Raw genomic sequence first — 21,958 nt, 5'->3', positions numbered from 1 at the left:
AACATTTGAGAAGGCCAATCAGCTTAGTTTATGCTACTCCTTTCTCTCTTTCCTTTCTCTCTTTCCACTTAAAAAAAATAAATAAAATAAATTTTATCTGTTTTTACTGTATTTGTGTTTCTTCCTACTTTATTTTGCTTTTGCGTCATCTTAAAAGTACTCAATTGTATTTATTACTGCTTGGTGTAACTCATTCTAAGTCTTTTAGTTTAAGCACTTGGGCTTCAGACCAGTTGTTTTACATTAAGAAGGTTTGGGGTCTGCACTGTAGTGGCAGAACCGGTAACTTACATCCTTCTAAGTTGGGAACTGCTGATTGAGGGCTCAGTGTCTGTTATTCTAAAAGTGTATTAATTCTGGTTTAAGCACTTGGGCTTCAGGCCATTTATTTTACATTAGGAGGGTTCGCTGGACTCTGCCCTTCTGAGCTGGGAATTTCTGGTTAAAGGCTTATAGTGCCTGCATATTTGAACTGCTTCTTACTGAAATTGGTACACCTTGTTTGCTGTAGCATAGACTAGATCCAGGCCTGCTGAATCTAGCTTTGTTTGTATAACTTGAGCACTAATCCAGGCATTCTTTAAAGTATTCAATTGTATTTATTACTGCTTGGTAGTAACTTGATTAAAGTGTAGCTATCTAAGTCTTTTGGATTAAGCACTTGGGCTTCAGACCAGTTGTTTTACATTAGGAAGGTTTGTGGTCTGCACTGTGGTGGCAGGACAGGTAGCTTACATCCTTCTAAGTTGGGAACTGCTGATTGAGGGTTCAGTGTCTGTTATTCTAAAAGTGTATTAGTTCTGGTTTAAGCACTTGGGCTTCAGGCCAGTTATTTTACATTAAGAAGGTTCGTGGTCTACACTCTTGTGGGAGGAGAGGCTGGAGTCTGCCCTTCTGAGCAGGGAATTTCTGGTTAAAGGCTTATAGTGCCTCCATATTTGAACTGTTTCTTACTGGAATTGGTACACCTTGTCTGCTGTAGCATAGACCAGATCCAGGACTGCTGAATCTAGCTTTGTTTGTATGCTTGTTGTTTGTTTGCTTGTTATTTCCCTGAAACGCTAATTCCATCTAAAACACGGCTTTTCAGCGCTTCTGTGGATCCCTAGTGATATCTGCATTGCTTACTGTACTTATTTCCTTGTTTCACTTGAAAGAAAGTTACTGTTTGTCATTTTTGCATTTAAGTTACCTGTAACACATTGCATTTAAGTTACCTGGCACATGCTCACTAAGTCAGCACTACAAAATTAAAAGCACTACACCCTCACAAACTCCCCTTGAGTACCTTGTTCCCCATTGACCCTTTTTTTCAATTATAAAGGAATTCCCAATACTATTCTAGCATGTCCAAAGATCAGTTGTCAATCTCCTCTCCAGCCTAGCTGGTGAATCTGGGAATCTTGAGGCAATGTTACAACTGCCTCATGTACACAGACAACCCTCTCCTCCTCCCAATAAATTCCAACACATGTGAGAGATGCAACCATATAGCCAAACTGGAGGCTAAGCTCTCTCAACTCAGTACTGGCATAACCAGTCAGGAGGAGAAGGAAAACACACTCACTACAATTCCAGTCTCACATAGACCTACCACGACAGCAAACCAAACACATAAACACACAAAAACATACTCGGAGGCTCTAAATAAAAATCTGCCTAAGCAGCAGAGACCTCCAAAGCAGACACCCAAGCAACCGCTACCCCAAAACAAAACACGTGCAACACATAGCTCACAAAGCCAGTGTGCTGGACAGTCACAGCCCTTAAGGCTAAACAACACACCTGATACACTTGTAATAGGTGACTCTATCGTCAGGCACACTGATGTCCCACTCACCAGGCTGAACAAGGAGAAGGTCACGGTGAGCTGCCTGTCGGGCGCTAGGATCCACCACATAACACAAGCACTCAGGTCACGCCAAGGCAAGTACAAATATGACTCAGTCATTGTCCATGCTGATGTGAATGACCTGAGACGTACCTCCCTGCACTACATGAAGAGAGACATAGAGGAGCTCTCTGGGCATGTAACCCAGGCTGGTAAGACCCTGACCTTGAGTAGCATCTTACCCTCACCAAGAATGATGCCACAATATGAAGACAAGATGATCAATTTCAACAATTGGCTTAAGTATTGGTGTCATTCAAAGGGGATCCAATGCCTGTCAGCCTGGGATGACATGCTCAACAAGTCACAATGCTTCGCTAGGGACGGCTTGCACCTGTCACCCCTGGGCTTTCGGATATTGGCAAAGGCTCTTGCTACCCCCATAGTGCCTTTTTTAGGCAAGGCTCAAAAGACAAACCCACCTCCATAGGTATTACAAGGGATAAGAAATTAAGAGTAATACTACTCAACGCCAAAAGTCTAAACCTCAAGATACACACACTCAAAACTCTCCTTAGCATGGAGAACATCAATATCTGTGCAGTAACAGAAACCTGGTTCAAGGCTCCCAAGAACACCCCAGCACTACCAGGTTATACCTCATACCATGCTTTTCGGCCCCAAAACTTGGACCAAACCACAAAAGGAGGGGGAGTATCAATATTCGTCAAAGATACCCACACCTCCAGGTTGGTGGCACAGCACGAAGCATCAGAGATTATCCATGTGCAACTAACAGTGGGTAAAACTGCCTTCCAGTTTATAGCCTGCTACAGACCACCCTCCCAAACCCAGGAACCCCACTTGGCCTTCCTGAGAACACTGGAAAATATGAAGGTCTCTCCAAACACCATTATATTGGGCAACTTCAACTACCCAAACATAGACTGGGAGCATTACTCTAGCTCCAACACCATAGCCCAGAGGTTCCTAAAATGTATAAACTCAAATGCTATGGAACAACTTGTTACCACTCCCACAAGAGGGAAAAACATACTGGACCTGATCATCACCAACATGGGGACTCTATGCTCCATACCAGAAGTGTATCCCTCACTGGTAAGATCAGACCATAAACTAATCTCACTGGATATTCAAATCCCGACTCCAGCCCCTGCTCAGAAAAACCACAGTGAAAAACTTCTCCAAAGCAAATTTCACACTCCTCAAAACCGAGGTGGAATCCTTCAAAGCCCCCGGACCTGTGGAAAATACGGCCCAGAATGCAGAATCCTTTATAAACGCATTCTATGAACACCTTCAGGAATGCATGGATCATGCAATCCCAAATAAAAGCAAGACCCAATCCTCCAAAGGCAGACGTCCTGTCTGGTGGACCCCAGCCATAAACAAACTATACAATAGAAGGAGGAAGCTACTACATGATAGAGCAAAATCCCAAAAAGGGAAGGCATCTCTGATCAATATTAGCAAAAAACTACGGGCACTCACAAAATTGCCTAAGGCCAGCTTCAAGAGAAAAATTGCACAGGACACTAAGGATAATCACAAGGCTTTCTTTAGTTATGTTAGTAACCTGGGTGGGAATTCCCAGATATGCTCAGAATTAGTCCAAAATGACAAAAAATACACCAAACCCACAGACACTGCCAACATCCTAGCTGACAGGTTCAGTGCAAACTTCTCCCCCACCTCCCCACCAAAAGGGCAAATATCTATCCTAGCAGAGTGCTGCCCCCCCTGACATCTCAGATGCTTAGGTAAGAGCCGCCCTCTCCAAAGCAAAAAACATAGCATCAATGGGACCAGATGGTGTCCCGAGCTGCGTCCTACATGAACTCCAAGAAGAGCTAAACCCAAACATAAAACTACTGTTCAATCTCAGCCTTACTACAGGATATGTACCCAAAGAGTGGCGTACAGCAACAGTGGTCCCTCTCCACAAAGGTGGTGCCTCAACGGATCCTGGAAACTATCGCCCCATAAGCCTGACTAGCTTGGTCTGCAAAGCTATGGAAAGGATCATTATGGACCTCATAAATAAAGATATTGGGGACCTACAGACACTGGATCCTACCCAGTTCAGCTTTGTTAAGGGCAGATCCTGCCTCTTAAACCTAGTCGATTTCTTTGAAACAGTCACCAAGGCCATTGACGAGGGGAAGGTGGTCCACACAGCCTACCTGGACCTCGCAAAAGCCTTCGATACAATACCCCACTTGGGCATTATAGATAAGCTCACCAGCTTAAATATAAACCCCTATGTCACTAGATGGGTTGCAAACTGGCTCAAGGACAGAACCCACATGGTTAGAATTGCTGGAGACATGTCAGACTCCAAACCAGTTACAAGTGGCATCCCACAAGGCTCAGTCCTGGGACCTCTCTTGTTCGGTATATATTTCTCGGAGGTACAGGGCAACACGGAAGGACTGTGGCTGACCAAGTTCGCAGATGACTGCAAACTGGGTGCCATAATCGACTCTCCAGCCGACATAAGCATCCTCCAAAAGGGCCTCATCGAAACAGACAACTGGTGTCAGAGCCATGGCCTCAAGCTAAATGCCAAAAAGTGTATACTCATCTCCTTTGGCAAAAACAAAGTGCCCACAAATTACAACATAGGTGGTAATCCATTAAGTACAGAAGAAGTAATTAGGGACCTGGGGACCCAAGCTGATAGCAATCTCTCATTTGACAACCACATGGTCAAAGTGGTTAGAAAAACATTTTATATAGCCCACCTAATCTTGAAGGGATTCACATCTAGATCAGGGGAGGTCATCGTGCCTCTTTACTCATCCCTCATCAGGCCCATAATTGAGTACAATGCCCCTTTTGGGATGTACCTTACCAGACACCTGCAGCAACTGGAAAGACCCCAAAAGTACCTCACCAAGAGGATCAAAGGGCTCAAACAGATGCCATATGCTGCCCGGTTAAAGAAACTCCAGCTCTACTCAGTGGCATACTGCCTGCTCAGAGGCGATCTGTGCCTGTCGTATAAAGCCATGTCCAACCCAGAATTAATGGACATACTGCACCTCAGAAAATCAAAATCCCATCGAGCTATGCGCTCGAGAGACTTGAACCTCAGCACTGAAATAAATAGGACATGCTGGAGGAACAGATTCATAACCCAGAGGCTCCCTTCACTCTGGAATAAAATCCCAGTCCAGGTTAGGCAGAGTCCCTCATTGACTCTCTTCAAGAGGAATCTTGATGAGTGGATGGGAGATCGTAGGTTTACCCCGGGTATCACTTCTGTGTCACTGTTAGACAGAGACACAGTATACTAACCTCGAAAAAGAGCATAGCAAAATTCATTTAAAATGGGTGGTGAAAGCCAAACACACTCTGGCTAGGCTTATAAATGCCCTAGGGCAGATAGCCTAGTATGAACCTATGAACCTATTTGGCTGAATCCCAAATGGTTGAAAGCTCATTTTGCTGAATTCCAAATAACTGAAGTAACAAAGTAAAAAGCACCCAAGGAAAAACATTTATAACACAGTTTTTTGCAAAGGTGAAGCCCCACTGCATCTCCATAATTAAATATACCAACTCAATGGTGGCAGAACTACAGAGAAAAACAGAAAACCGCACAATGGGAATCACTTAGGTTCATAGGTTCATAGATTAGTACTAGGCTAACTGCCCTTGCGAGCCATTTTAAGCCTAGCCAGTTATCCCTTGTGAGACTCAAACCCTGCACCTTGTGTTTGTAAGGCAAACACCTTAACCATTAGGCCACCCTCTCTGACATGTAGAAAGAAAACACAGAAGCAGTGATTATATGTAAACAACAACAATCATTACATAAAATATAAACAATCACCAGATAAAAAAATCATATATTTCTACATATTTTACATCTCTATTACAGATATAAATGTGTAGCTATCTCATATTTTACTAAATTAGCTTTCAATCATTTGGGATTGGTGTGTGTGTGTGTGTGTGTGTGTGTGTGTGTGTGTGTGTGTGTGTGTGTGTGTGTGTGTGTGTGTGTGTGTGTGTGTGTGTGTGTGTGTGTGTATACACACTCGTGTGCATTTGTGTGTGTGTGTGTTTATGATCTTAAACTTCTAACTGCTGCACACGATATCAAACCCATTCCAGCAGATCAGAAAACAAATGTTGAATAACCAGAACTGGCTCTAATATGGGCTCTGCTGGATGGCAAGTTGTATCCTCACAGCATTTTGGTGGTCAACCTAATGGGAATTGACTGAATTTAGTCAAGAAATCCCAATCTGATCAATCACAAGTGAACAGCTAAAATATAATGAGCACATGCCATTGAAAATGCAGCTATAGTCTTTGGTGACTTTCTTGCTTTCTGTTTTTTTAAGTTGGACCATCTGGTGCTCTTCTACAAGGCAAAATGTTGCCCCTTGACAATTTATGTAAAATGTCACTCGCTGTTACAATCATAAGGTCTGACATACATTTGAACTGCTGTATGGGTGCTCAAAGCTTTATGCTGGCATATTCTTACTTTTACCCATTGCTTCATGTCATGGTTTTAGTTGACAATTTTATTGCAATATTTCTGTTATATTAAATTTGTGCAAATAACACACTTCTCTATGGGTACTTACAATGCATAAATGTAAATGTTTAACAATTAGAAGAACTGCATCAATGGCTCAGTGGTATGATTTTTGTTTATCTGATGCAGGGTGCAAGGTTCAGGGTTCAGTTCTGACTTCTGGTCTCTGTCAATGTGGATTTTGCATGTTATCCCCATATTTGAGTGGATTTTCTCCTGGTACTCCACTTTCTCTTAATTCCTAAACAATGATGGCTTATTCTGCTACTCTGTGCTGCTTGCTGCCTGTACACAATGTATTGAGCCCATCCTTGTAGCATGGATTGTGACAGAAAAGGATTAGAGGACCAGTTTATTTACTCAATTAATACATTACAAATACAACACAGTTATCAGTGGTATGACCAATTTTATTGTACTTCCTAAAAGGTATTAACATGTTAAATATTTTAAATGGAGACACAACTAACAGTACCACAGATCAAAAGGAAAAAAAAAGTTAGGAACCAAAAGGTGGCATAGTGAGTCTTGCTAAGAATTTTAATTAGGAAATACATATCGTTGGGTATAAGTGTTGCTCTGTGCTTACAGAATATCGTTGAATAAACAATATAATTAACTGTTATTTACAATGGAGGGTTTTACTGAAAATCTTAATGACTGTGTGGCAGATCTTTTTAATGTGGAACAGAACAATCTGTGAAGGATAATGGGGAAATGTTGGAGGGACAGATATGTTCTTCAGTGAATTCCCTTATCTGGGACAGGTTCCCGATCCATGTGAAGAGGAATTCCTACATATCCCTAGTTAAACACGACCTGGACCAAAGGATGGGCAACCGGAAATTCTACCCTGGTCTGGCTCACATGTTTTTGATAGACAGAGGCAGTCAGTAAATCATCTCCTATATAAATCAAATTTGTGGGTCACACTTGGTTTGTAAAGCTAGGTTTATAAGGGCCCTAGTGGTCGTTAGCCTAGTACTCACCTATGAACTGCCCCTGAAAATGAGAAGAAGTTGAAAGGTACTACTAATTTTAAAGTGCACTAGCAGCTGAAGTTATCTATAATCGTATTAAATAAAATGAACATGACTTCCTTAAAGTTGCTTTATTGATGCTTTTTCTCATATGGAATAATGTCGGTGAAATGAGCTATTTGCTGATCTGGGGTTTTTTTTGTTTTTTTTTTTTTTTAGCAGAAATGTATAACATGAAAGCATTTTTTTTCTGCAATTTTGTTGCGATTATCGTGGGATTCAGAAAGAATTGCAACAAAGTGGAAGCCTTAGCTCGGAAGGTTTCCACATCATGCTTATCCGTCCTAATTCGCAGACTGCTCTACTGTTGAAGCTTTCCCCTAGTGGGAGCCTCAATGCCAAAAGCAGTCTCTCGAATGAAGCTACATGGCAATCTGGAAGTCAGTGGGAGTGGTTAATGCTAATTAGCAAATGAACTGTCTCCCAGAAATGTTTGTGGCTCCTAATTTACTCAGCTGAGTAAATTTTTACTATAGTAAGAAAAAGTGACTGCCATAAAAACATGGCAACCACCTACTCATTCCTATGGGAGTACTAGGGTTGCCAACGCTCCAGAATTCTTCTGGACTGCCCAGAATTAAGAGCAGATGTCTGGAAAATGGAGACTGCCTTTTCCAGACAGTGTATTATCCAGAAAAAATAAAATTATCTGTCCAAGACATTCCTAAACCTGTACTTGATAATCACATAATTTAATAATGAATAGAAATTGTGAATGCCTCTTTATTTAATACAGCAAATGCATACCACTGTAATTTATTTTTCTGCTCCGCAACGTCTGTAAAAGTAAATGTGCAGTTTATTTGTTGAAATGTAAGAATCCGGATTCTACTTTTTACTATACTGAAAAAGAAGAAAAAAATCTACGGAGAGTAACAAAAGGAGAAACTACACTTTAGAAGGGGGAATGCCTCTTTATTTAATACAGCAAATGCATACCACTGTAATTTATTTTTCTGCTCCGCAACTTCTGTAAAAGTAAATGTGCAGTTTATTTGTTGAAATGTAAGAATCCGGATTCTACTTTTTTTTTTTTTGGACAGCAATGACAAGGTGCAAAGCACATCTCTTTCCATATTTCTGCAGAATGTCTCTGATTTTTGCCTCATATTTTTCCATCCCTCATAACATTTTGAATTTTTCTTCTTTTGTAAATAACTGAGGATTTCTGGCAGTCAGCTATTACCAGTCATTAGTGTTTCCTTCTCCTTCTTCTTCTTGTTCAGAAAATGCATGTTGGTGAAAAACATGTTGTACTGTTGATGCTTTAAGTTAACTAGAATTATATTTTAATATACTCCTGACTTTCAACCTTTGCCTCATCATTATTTTTAACTTGGTCAAGAAATTGTGATGTATGTAATCAAAGACATCCTCACTGCTGCAGTACTTCCAAATTATTCCTGTTCATGTAAAACGGCATTTATGGCAATGTCCAGTAACACTGGTGCAGTGTACTTAAGCATTACTATTTCGCATAAAGGTATTCAGGAATACAAGTAATTCATTGTTTAACTTCTTTACAACTGATCAGTTTTTCCAGAAAGCCATGTCCCAACATTACTAATGTTTTTAATCCTTGTTTGTAAGGGGACAGTATCTCTTATGTTTTTCGATCTGGAACAGGGACTCTATCTTCTCTCTCTAATTTCACCAGGTGTTTTTTTTTTTTTTTTTAACATTGTAATGGAAATGGTCCACTTTCACATCTAAGGACATAATATTAGTTCACAAAATCAGTTTTGCTTTTGCCTTCGTGTTTGGCAAGAATGCTGTCAAAACAGCACCTACAATGTAGCCACACTGCCTTCTTCTGTAGTTTACATGGAGATTACCTGGACTGGTAAGATATTTAAGCATGCAAAGCCTAAGACAGGGTAACCACCCGTCCCTCTTTACACAAGAGGGTCCTTATTTGGGCAGTTGAGTCCTATGGAAAAAAAATGACACATGGCAAATGTCTTGAGATTTTTAGGATGCAAAATATTCCCCAAATTTCCTTTAATAATTGTATAAAACAATTATCTTGCATATGAAACACCAATTATTGGAAAGAGCATAAATATCTCAAATTATGCAAAAATTAGCATTTATACTGACAGAAAAGTGAAGTCCAGTCTTTTGAACTGGTTGAGGATACAGAAGCTCAGATTTCCATAAAAATGTCCCACTCTGGGCATCTGAAAAGGTGACAGCCCTACATGTTTGGGAGTGATAACTCGGATAGGTGTATTGTGCGTGGTCCTGACGCAATAAACCAGACAAGCCTTTGCATTCTGCACTTCAGGGATGTGCTTATGTTGAATGAAACTATTTTATTTCCTTACATTTTCTGTATAGTCGCATACTAATTTGAATATACAGCTATTACAGCAGTTATTATGCTAACAAGGTAACATTTGTTAAATTATTATATGTGAGAAAATGAGTGAAAATCTTATATTTGGCAAAATACTGTACAATACAGTAGCATAGATATTGTAAAAATTACTTTATCATAATAATCGCCTCTGTTCAATCTAAACATTATTAAGCAAAATTCCATGCATTTTGCTTTCACATACATGTCCAGAATTTTTGACATGAAAAGTTGGCCACTCTAGGGAGTACTCAAAGTTCAGGTAAGTTTAGCAAAGATGTGAGAATGATGGTATGTCCGTGAATATGTGTGTTCATGTCAGTAGAGGCATGAATGTCTGCGTGTGTTTGTCTGGATGTTCACTCTCAGGGAGTTTGACAGGGAACTGCTAGTCTGCTTTAGTGTGTGTGTTGGAGTGTGTATGCGGATGAAATGGTGGATACTTCTGTGAGTGTGAGAAAGATGAGTGTGTGTGTGTGTGTGTTTGAGGCAGTGAGTGAATGTAGAGGGTATCTTTGCTAACATGATGCAAGGGCTGCTAGGAAGAACACTAATGCAGTCAGGTCTGACAGGTGCTAGTGTTCAATTCAGAAACCGAGTAATGAGTCTATATTGAGGTCTTTCTAAATGTGGCTATACGTTTCTCTAAATCACATTTTCTTGCCATCACACTAATTGACCAACACGTTAGGCGATTAGAACACACAGTAACCATTTCTCCAAATCCTAAGTTATGTCTTTTTTCATGTGGAATAATGTCAGAAATGTTTACACTTCCCATTCTTTCACAAAACAGGATCTCAGCCCCACACATCTGATATGGAGCCACCATCACAACCCTAAATAAGAATTTTGATTGCACTCTTCACATAAGACCCTCTTTCACAACTCTTTGCCCCCCCCCCCCCCTGCAAATTCTTGAATCTTCCACTATACTGAATCACATGTAATACTCCTTAATTTCAAACTTGGTACTCTGTTAAGTGATGGGTTTTACTGCAAATACATTTGCGCTGAATTTGTAAAATGCTTATCCATAAAAGTGAAAAGCAATTAACTCATATGGATATCAGCATGCAAAACATGAGATTCTCATAAAAAATATTACAAATACAGTGTATATTTTTGGTGAAAATCCAAAAATAAATGTGTGTGTGTCTATGTCTATGTCTATCTATATCTGTATGTGTGTGTATTTAGTTAGTTAGTTAGTTAATTTACCAGGGTAGCACACTGGTCACAACAGACCATGAGCAGACACAGCCAAGGTGAAGAAATTTACAAAAAAATGCAATACAACAAATTCACAAACATGGAGTAATCATAGAAGGCATAGAATCACACAGACAACTGAAACAATGAGTAATTATTATTTGCAGAGTAATAGTTAAGGTGTTTACCTCACATTCACAAAATGCAGGTTTTGATTCTCATCCTTGAAAGGGAAATAGGCTAGGCTTAAAATGGTCTGCAAGGACAGGTAGCCTAGTACTTACCTATGAACCTATAAAACAAATGTGAACTAATTTTAATAGTAAATGTTGGAGGAAATCAGCAGGTGAGGACATGAGATCGAATTAGAAGAGATGTAGATGAGTGTGGAGTTAGGTGATGAGTCCAGTGGGAAAGTAGCTGCAATCAGATTTTTGAGAGGTGTCATTTGAGTTGTGCTCTGAATGTAAAGAAAGAGGAGAAGTCTTTTAGATGAGGGGGAGAGAATGCCTAAGTTTTGGTGAAGGAATGGAAGAGTGGTTGGCACAGTGCAGTTTGGTTTTGGGAGTCTGGAATGAGGGAGTTATTTGGGAGACGTTGCAGAGGCAGTAGGGGGCAATTTTATTATGGAGTTTGGAAGCAAGAGGTGGGAAGGCACCAAGTAGTTTGAAATGAAGAGACCCTAGGAGCACCTGAACTCTCTAGTATCCTGGTAGACATCTAGCTTTGGAGAAGGTGGTGCAGTGGGGTTCCTGAGGGAGGGGATTTGGAAAAGAATCAGTAGGTTTTGTTTTCAATAGACTGTAGAGTGGATGAGGAACTGATTTTTCCTGGTGTTTACTATATGGTTTTGGAAGTTAGGTTAAGGTCTAAGCCATATACCTAGTAGGTATTTAAAGGACACGGCTGCTTCAATTGGGAAACCATTCAGATCTGCGTTGTAGAGATTTTAATTTCTCAGCTTTTGTGGGATTCTAAATATCATACTTTGTGTTTTGGAGGGGTTTAGGAGTAGCTTATGGATGCTTACCAAATAAGTAAGGGAGGTCAGATTGAAGCTCGGTTTGAATAGTTGACTGTGAGAGACTGGATCAAAGGATAACCATGTCATCTGGATAGAGAGTGATAAGAAGGTTATGGAGAATGGGGGGTAATGTGTTAATAAGGATTGAAAACAACAATGGGGGAGTTTGGATCCCTGGGGCATTCCTTTGGTAAGGGTTGCTGGAGGTGATAGAGATACACCTACATTGTCTCTGAAGTACCAATTTGCAAAGAAATTTTGGAACCAGGTGATCATGTTGGGTCTAACCCTGATTTCTTGGAGGGAGTGGAAGAGGAGCAGGAGGTGGTCAAAACACTTTGGTAAGACCATTGAAGAGTGCCCTATAAAGGTTTCCTTTATCCATGTTAAGAAGAGTCTCATCTGTAAGTGACCATAGTATCTCTCTCTCTATCTATGCACATATACACACATAACAAAGTAATAGTATTTTGCCTTCAGCACGTTTTTGCTTGAATAAATGATAAGCTACTGCTTGAGGTCATCATTTCAGATACTACAACTTTAAGAATAATAACAGCAAATTTATCTTTAACACACTCAGATTCAGTAAATTAACTATCATGAACTGTAATACTCTTACCATCAGCTCTCTTTGTTCTTCAAGGGTTTTTAAGAATATAGCAAATTCCTGCAGTGACTCATCTGTTGAGGACACAATGAGATAAAATGTTTCATTAAAGGGGATTAATTCCATCATAGTAACTGTTTTCTGTTTAATAACAAAATATGCACATTGTAATTCTCACAGTCTGTTACAGCTTATGGTAAAGGTAGGTAATCTGCAGAATTCTCATACTATAATACTGGAGTACTTAACTGTACTAGTGAGATACACTTGGGAAAGTGTGTGAGTAAATTAATTTGTAAACGGACAGAGGCATCCCACAAAGGACTTGTACTATAAAGTAAATATTATTGACAAATGGAGTTGCTAGTCATGGTCTAATGAAAACAATATAGCTGATGCAATGGTAATGAGAAGCTGAACCTGGTATCCAAATTTCTTGAGGAGTAAATTCACCACTGCCCTCCTGCCAAAGGTAGGAATTTACCAACATGTTTATCGGGTCAACAGAAGGAGCACTGCAAACAAGACATTACAAAGGGTTTTCTGACTATTCCCTACTGGTACAACACCTGCATAGAGATACAACACCTGTATGGGAGATCAGTGAGTAATGTAAGTTGGAATGTTCTAGAAATGACAGCTCACCTGAATGTCTACAGCAGTAGCTGCATTACCACAGATATGCCCTACAGTTGCAATCACACAGCATCTAACAGTTTCAGTATGACAGAAATGCCTTGCTAAATATTCCCATCTCCTTTAGTTTCCTTGTGATTATATTACACAAAGTCAGTTGTGCAATGCAAAACACAAGAATGGATAGCATTCACTACTGTCTATAAATGAAGGTATTAATCTACAACATATGAACCACAGTGTACAGAAGTCTTCTGTATCTCTGTGCACTACGGTTTGTGAATTCCATGGCCTGATTATACATTCCCTAGTCCTCTCATAAGGCTTATTAAAGTAAGACATGTTGGGATCTCTTTTGCTCACTGGAGATGTGTCAGCTGCTAGACTTCTCATTTTGGTAGTCATTGTATTATTTACAAAGGAGGGCTAAGATAACCTGGACCCTGAAAATTATGGGTCTGTAGGCCTCATTCAGAAGAAGACAAAGATCTAAATAAAACTTAGCAAAGAGACGGGAATCTGCACTACTTAAATCAGCTAGTCCTATGCAGTAGGGTTTTAAGTATGCAGAAACAAGATGACCCTGATAAATGGATATGGCTTAATACTTGTCAGATGATAGCAGCATATCTTCTGTAGCACTTTACCAAAACCAACACAAGAATTTGATTCATCTGACTGGGTTATCTTTTGGGAGGCACTGGTATATTTGATGCAGAAGGTGCATTTTTGAGAATGTGCCAAATATTATATCACAGTCTAAGGACACAGGTGATTACACACTTTTTATGCTCTCCTCCTTGGATAAATACTGTATAGATTAAGCTTTAAGTGCTAAAAAATACCCAGATTTACTGACTTCTTTACACTGGTCTATGTCAATCATTTACATGGCTCACCAAAATCTTGTATTATTACAGTACACTTGATCTCATCATGTTTTGCATTCCAGCCCCCCTTCATGATTTCTTTATTCATACAAATATATTATGTAATTACAATGTACCATTTCATGGAAATCTTTCTGTATGTTTTTATAAACTGAGTTAACTGCCATTTTTGTATAATCAGCATGAATTGCTGTAATGGCCAAGGTTGTGGCTAAAAAGGGTCAATACAGCATCCCATCTAACAGATTAACAAATGGAAAAGTAAATATGCTTTATTTATTTTTATTTAAGGGTGGGCCACAGTGGTGCAGCGGTTAGCACTGTCACCTCACAGCAAGAGGTTCTCCGGTTTGATTCTTGGCTGGAGCGCCTTGTGTGTGAAGTCTGCATGTCCTCCCCACAGTCTAGTGACATTTAAAGACATGCAGGTAGGTGCGTGCATGAATGGGTGTGCCTTCTTTGAAGGTTGGGCGTTGGGCTGGCAAGTCGGCACCATAAAATTCCACTGCCAATCATTAGTGGACCGGAGTTCCACTGTGGTGATCCCTAACTGGGAAAAGCTGAAAGATATTAGTTTTTATTTTTATATAAGGGTATGAGACATGGTTGCCCAGTGCCCTTTCCTTTTGTTTGTCATTACAATAGAATGTTTGACTAGTAAATTTAAACAGGAAGCACACTGAAGGGACTTTCATTTCAATCAGCCTCCTGTTTTACAGACAATGTACGATTTGAACTGAAAGCTTAGCCACTTACCAACAAGAAATTTTAAACATCCTCAGCAAATTTTAAGGCTCATGGTTAACAGACACAAATCTGTCCTTATGCCTTTGAATGGTCTGGGCAAGCAGCAGCTTGAAAAATTAGTTGGGGTACAGAGATATGAAGGGTCATCTCATCAATATGGGTACAAGTCACAGACAGACCAAACAGAAACAATAAGATCTTCATGAAGACCTGAGAATTATAGAGAAAACTTAGTAAAGACTACAGGTTTTGTTTTCTTACTTTTGGAACGTTATGTGGTAAAAATGTATTATTATGTGGTAAAGATGTATGGCCTTCTCAAATTTGTTTTCCTAGTTAGGTACCTATCATAATTATGTTATACAATCCTACCTACTCAGACCCAAATGATATGCACTGATTTCATTTGGGCGAAGTAAATCTACTGAGGTTTCAAGGAAGATTTAAATCTTCTCTAAAGAGAAAAGGGAGGCTTGCTTTACCAAACTTGCAACTGTGCTCATGTGCCTGCCTTCTGCTCCAGTACTTGCAGATATTGGTATGACCAACATCAGTTTGGCTTACAAGACAGAAGACATATTAAAACAGGCAGATATGCAGGATAACGCTGAAGAGAAGAGGTAGGAAATGGGACCAGGGGCCGGGGGAATAGAAGTGCTGGTATGCATTTTTCGAGTTCACTCCTCTTTGCCTATTTTCTGGAAGGCATGGGTTATGCATGGTTTAATTTACTGGTAGGATGTTGTATACTCATCACACAAGGGATTTCATTCCTAAGAGAAATGAAATTCAGTTTGGTTAATGGTATTTTGTCTTCCTTACAATTATCTTCAGCATAGGTCCTTGTACAGTGCAACTTATCTTCAGGATCTGCTAACAAAGAAGTTATGGGGTAGAAAGCTCCCTTGAGGAATTTTCTGATACTGAGGCTCCTACTAAATACACACACACACACACACACACACACACGCACGCACACACACCACACACACACTAACACACACACACACACCACACACACACACACACACACACACACACACACACACACACACACACACACACACACACACACACACACACTCCTTGGCATAGAAACTATTTCTTTACAGCAATCACATTAACTGAGACAAGAGGAAGGAAAACATGGAATGTTGTAAATGAGAGACAGCTCAATATGGAATACTGGGAACATTGAGAAGACATCAGCTGGCCATGGGGAAACCCTTTCATTTCACCCACAATTTGTCTTTATACACTACATGATGGCATATATGTGGAATCGCATGCAGGTGAGACTGAAAGAGGGATTTATAATCCCTTGATATGCAAGCTGGTGATGCAAATTTTATACACCTAGCCTGGAAATGCTCAGAAGGAAAGGATATCTGGACCAGAATGGGTTTTATAGGTCTTAAATAAGGTAGAATTTTATTTTTTCTGTCAGTACTACAGCATTTCTTTGTCTTCAAAGAGAATTAAGAATATCTGAGACAGACATTTTTAATAATCATTATTGCATTCAGGAATAGAACAATGGTCCCAGATACTTTTTAGGATAGCTACACGTGTATGAGTACAGATTACAGTTCTGTCTGAAGAGTTACAAAAGGAAAGAGCAGTTTCCAAATTTCTGGAACGCACTTCTTTATTGTTTGGACCATCCTATCTGACTCACGTAAAGGAACGTAATGAATTTTAATGGTTGCATTTTGTTCATAACTTTTAAATGTATAACGTCTGCATTATTTTTGCTTGTATTATAAATCATTCTCTTTACATAATTATGATTTTTCTCTCCAAGTTTTGTTACATGTGGTCCTGTTTGTTGGTTATTTTGATAAAAAAGTACTTAAGTGCAACTTGGTTAGCTACAAAAATATGACAGAGAAGTAACTGTTATTTTAAAATCTTGCCTATGCTTCATGCTGCTTTTGATTTGAGCAGAAAATTATATTTATTTCTACAACCACATTTAGAATTGTGGCATTTTTCAAGTAATATTTTTTTTCTTTGGAATTTATGCAAAAAAGCCAAATAGTAGACATTAACTACTTTGGCTGACAGAGACTGTTAAACATAAAGAGGCTGTAGCAATAGGTTTCTGAGGATTACATCTACAAATGCTGAAGCAACATGAAAAAATACAGGCAATTCAGGATAATAAATGACAATATGCATAATGGTTAAGTCCTCAGGTATGTTTTAAAGCAGGCCACATAGTGCAGCTATCACCTCTGACATGTGCCTGGATGCCTGCCATGCACATCCATTGCATAATTATCACTGCCATCTCCACTTTGAGCAATGAGTGTGAGCCATGGGGATGATGGCTCCCATCACATGTATGTATGCTATGTGGCGGTGTGTGGGGAAGGAACAAGGTTGTTTCCTGGGTAGGGGTGCCAAGCATGACCTGTCCTTTCATGGACTCTGGAGCAGTGGAGTGAGTGTCAAGGCCAGCAAAGCTGTGTCACTGGACGGGTGGCATTGTGCCCTGCAGAGTTACCATTGTTGACAGTGGCACTGTGCTCTCAGTTTGTGCTACTCATGGGGTATCATCATCAGCGTCCAGTGCTGCACTCATATCAGGCATGCTCAGTTCCACAGTGCAGCAGCCCATGAATGTAGCACCCATATGTGGCAATGCTACTATGTGAAAATCCCACTTCCCGATGCTGCAACAACAGTTCAAATAGCAATTATGCACAGAATATAAATAAATGTACCTTCTATGGCATGTCTTTGTGCCTGGATCCCAGATGTGCCTGCAAAAGAGATCTGGCTCTGTTGAGCATCAGTCTCACTGTATTGGTGTGCCACAAAACACGTTACTGACAGAAGGAAACACCAACCTGAAGCATCTCCAAAAGAGACCCAGAAGGTTGCATCCAAGTTCAGCTCCCACATCCAGAACTCTGACAGATATCAGAATCCTTTAAATATCCCCCAGACAGGGACACTAGAAACTCCTCCAAGACCATGACTGTGGTCTGTGATGGCAGATCCCCCTGGCATTCATCTTCATCCATGCAATGTCACAAGCCTTTGTATGGGCATGCAGGATCTTATCAGTGACCCTGCAATCAGTTTGATGTGCTGCCCTGTTATTGCCATGACTGCAACATCCTCAACCAGCTCATGCTACAGATATTCCCAAAAGGCCCTGTCAATTTTGTCTGTCTTCATTTGCCATCAGTGCTCAAGAAGGGCCTGCAGTAGCACAGCAAACTCTGAGAAAACTCAAGATGCTTCCACTAGATGCCATGTATTTTCCTCACAAGGCGGACATGCACACTGGTATATGAGTGGGAGGAAATATGCAGACCACCATTTGTACAGGTCACACACCAACATGCAGCTGTGGCACCACAAGGTGTCAGACCTAACACACTCTAGTATCACAGGGCACTCCCAATTGCAGTTCAGTATGGCAGCATGGGAACAGACTGTGTTCTGACATGCACCCTGTCATCAACCTACACTTACATATGCCCAACATAGCACAGCCACTGTTTGCCCTATATTATCCAGACCGTATAACAGTTATTCATTGTGCCTCTCCCTGTCCACTATGTACCATATGTGATCCATGGGTGCACAGTTTGCATACTGCAAAACATTCCTCTTCATCTGAGATGCCCACCTGGGAATGTAAGCCACCACAGCTGCACATCTGGGGGGGGGGGCTAATGTTGCCTGCATCTTTGACCTGTCTTCTCTCATTGATTTCAACCCACCATGTGCACACCCAACAATACAAAAAAATTACATAGATATGCAGTCACTCACCCCACCTACCACTGCCCCTGTGCACCCTTACCATACTCAGCTTCTCTGGCTAATGTACTCATTTAATGCAAAGATCCATCACAGCCCTCCCTATAACTCAGTCAGCAGTTGTCAAGGAGCAACCCCCCAAAAATAAAAACATAAACCACATAGTTATCCAATCACAGTCCCCATCTGTCACTGGGTTGTGTACCCTCACTACAGCAAATGTAGAACAGTATAAATTTTCTTCAGGACCCACTTGTTTATTCAAGGGAACATTAGATAGTGTTATGAGGGCTGCAATGACAGCACTTGATTATACTGCTCTATTTTGAGGCTCATAGACTGGCAATTATAATAATGAGGAAATTTAAGTGAAACGTTTCTAAATCACATATTTTAACATAATGAGGTTCATGCCTGCTAGTGCATATGTACTATAGACCGCTTCTTCTTCTTTCGGCTGCTCCCATTAGGGGTCACCACAGCGGATCATCTGTTTCCATTTCTTCCTGTCCTCTGCATCTTGCTCTGTCACACCAATCACCTGCATGTCCTCTCTCACCATATTCATAAACCTTATCTTAGGTCTTCCTCTTTTCCTATTACCTGGCAGCTTCATCCTTAGCATCTTTTTCCCAATATACTCTGCATCCCTCCTCAGCACATGTCCAAACCAATGTAATCTTACCTCTCTGGCTTTGTCTCCAAACCTTCCAACCTGGGCTGACCCAGTGCAAATCTTAACATCTTTAACACTGCCACGTCCAGCTCTGACTCCTGCCATTTTGTCAGTACCACTGTCTCCAACCCATATAACATAGCTGGTCTCACTTATCTTCTTGCAGACCTTCCCTTTCACTCTTACTGGTACTCATCTGTCACAAATCACTCCTGACACTCTTCTCCATCCACTCCATCCTGCCTGTACTCTCTTCTTCACCTCTCTTCCACACTCACCATTACTCTGAACTGTTGACTCCAAGTATTTAAACTCATCCACCTTCGCCACCTCTACTCCCTGCATCCTCACCAGTCCTCCATCCTCCCTCTCATTCACACACATATATTCTGTCTTAGTCCTGCTGACCTTCATTCCTCTTCTCTCTAGAGCATATCTCCACCTCACCAGGGTCTCCTCCACCTGTTCCCTACTCTCTCTACAGATCACAATGTCATCTGCAAACATCAGAGTCCATGGGGACTCCTTTCTGATCTCATCTGTCAACCTGTCCATCACCATTGCAAATAAGAAAGGGCTCAGAGCTGATCCTTGATGTAATCCCACCTCCAACTTAAATACATCCGTCATTCTCACCACAGACCTCACTGCTGTCACACTACCTTTGTGCATATCCTGTACCAATCTTACATACTTCTCTTGACACTCCTGACTTCCTCATACAATACCACAACTCCTCTCTAGGCACCCTGTCATATGCTTTCTCTAAGTTCACGAAGACACAATGCAACTCCTTCTGACCTTCTCTGTACTTCTCCATCAACACTCTCAGAGCAAACATCGCATCTGTAGTGCTCTTTCCTGGCATGAAACCATACTGCTGACCACTAATCATCACCTCCCTTCTTAACCTAGCTTCCACTACTCATGCTGTGACTGATCAATTTAATCCCTCTGTAGTTACTACAGCTCTGCACATCACCCTTATTCTTAAAAATCGCTACCAAAACACTTTTCCTCCATTCCTCAGGCATCCTCTCACTTTCCAAGATTTCATTAAACAATCTAGTTAAAAGCTCCACTGCCATTTCACCTAAATACCTCCATGCTTCCACAGGTATGTCATCTTGACCAACAGCCTCAGGTATGTCATCTTGACCAACAGCCTTTCCACTCTTCATCTTCTTCATAGTTATCCTTACTTCCTCCTTGCTAATCCACTGCACTTTATGATTCACTATCCGCACATCATCCAACCTTCTCTCCCTCTCATTCTCTTTATTCATCAGCCCCTCAAAGTACTCTTTCCAACTGCTCAATACACTCTCCTCACTTGTGAGTATGTTTCCCTCATTATCCTTTATCACCCTTACCTGCTGCACATCTTTACTAGCTTGGTCCCTCTGTCTAGCTAATCGGTACAGGTCCTTTTCTCCCTTCTCAGTGTCCAACCTTTCATACAACTCTTCATATGCCTTATCCTTAGCCTTCGCCACCTCTCTCTTTGCCATGCATCTCACCTCCTTATACTCCTGTCTACTTTCTTCATCTCTCTGACAAACCCACTTCTTCTTCGCCAGCCTCTTTCTCTGTATACTCTCCTGTACTTCCTCATTCCACCACCAGGTCTCCTTGTCCTCCTTCCTCTTTCCAGATGTCACACCAAGCACCTTTCTAACCATCTCCCTTACTAGCTCTGCTGTAGTTACCCAGCTATTCGGCATCTCTTCACTGCCAAGTGCCTGTATTAACTCTTCCCTGAACTCCACCTCACAATTACCATTTTTCAAGTTCTACCATTTGATCCTTGGTGCTGCCCTCACACTCCTCCTCCTCTTCTTGCTCACCAATGTCATCCTACAAACCACCATCCTATGCTGCCTAACTACACTTTCCCCTGCCACCACTTTACAGTCTCCAATCTCCTTCAGACTGGGCCTTCTACATAAAATATAACCCACCTGTGTGCATCTCCCTCCACTCTTGTATGTCACCCTTTGCTCCTCCCTCTTGTTAAAAATACATATTCACCACAGCCATGTCAATCCTTTTCGCAAAATCCACTACCATTTGACCTTCTGCATTCCTTTGCTTAACACCATACCTACCCATCACTTCCTCATCCCCTCTATTCCCTTCACCAACATGCCCATTGAAATCTGCTCCAATCACCACTCTCTCTCACCCTTGGGTACACTGCTAAATAGTTTAAACATTGGTGGGCAGGATTGTGACTTCCACAGGGCCAAGGAGTTTTTGATGTCAACCTTTAGGCCCATAGATGCATTATCCCAAGATCAAGGCCATCACTGTGGCATGTACAGTCCTGCTACTGAAAAAACAGACAAGTAGTTAATATTAAATATCACGTGCAAAATACATTTTCTCAGTAGTTGCTTAACTCGGTTATCATTTAAGTTTGCATTCTCACCTTTCTTTTAAAGAAAGCTCTCTTCTAGAAAACACCCTCCATAGACATAACATGCTCTGCCCCAGCTGATTACTCTGTAGGAAGCATTGCTTCCTTGCTGATGTGCTGACACTACATCGGGGAAAGCAGAGTACATTACACAGTCG

At 40.9% G+C, this 21,958-nt stretch overlaps 1 protein-coding gene across 1 annotated transcript in view; it reads right to left on the bottom strand.

Annotated features, from left to right (window-relative positions):
* ARHGAP10 (Rho GTPase activating protein 10) overlaps window positions 1–21,958 on the bottom strand; it is a 2,173,597-nt gene that overhangs the window by 1,350,455 nt on the left and 801,184 nt on the right. Inside the window, exon 3 of the mRNA XM_044063456.1 lies at window positions 12,665–12,726. Coding sequence (XP_043919391.1) covers window positions 12,665–12,726 — 62 coding nt within the window. The remainder of the gene's footprint in view (window positions 1–12,664; window positions 12,727–21,958) is intronic.

Source organism: Protopterus annectens, chromosome 2.part1, assembly GCF_019279795.1.
Source record: "Protopterus annectens isolate FY-2018-M chromosome 2.part1, PAN1.0, whole genome shotgun sequence".
Classification (NCBI taxonomy): domain Eukaryota; kingdom Metazoa; phylum Chordata; order Ceratodontiformes; family Protopteridae; genus Protopterus; species Protopterus annectens.
This window is presented reverse-complemented; position numbering and strand designations above follow the sequence as displayed.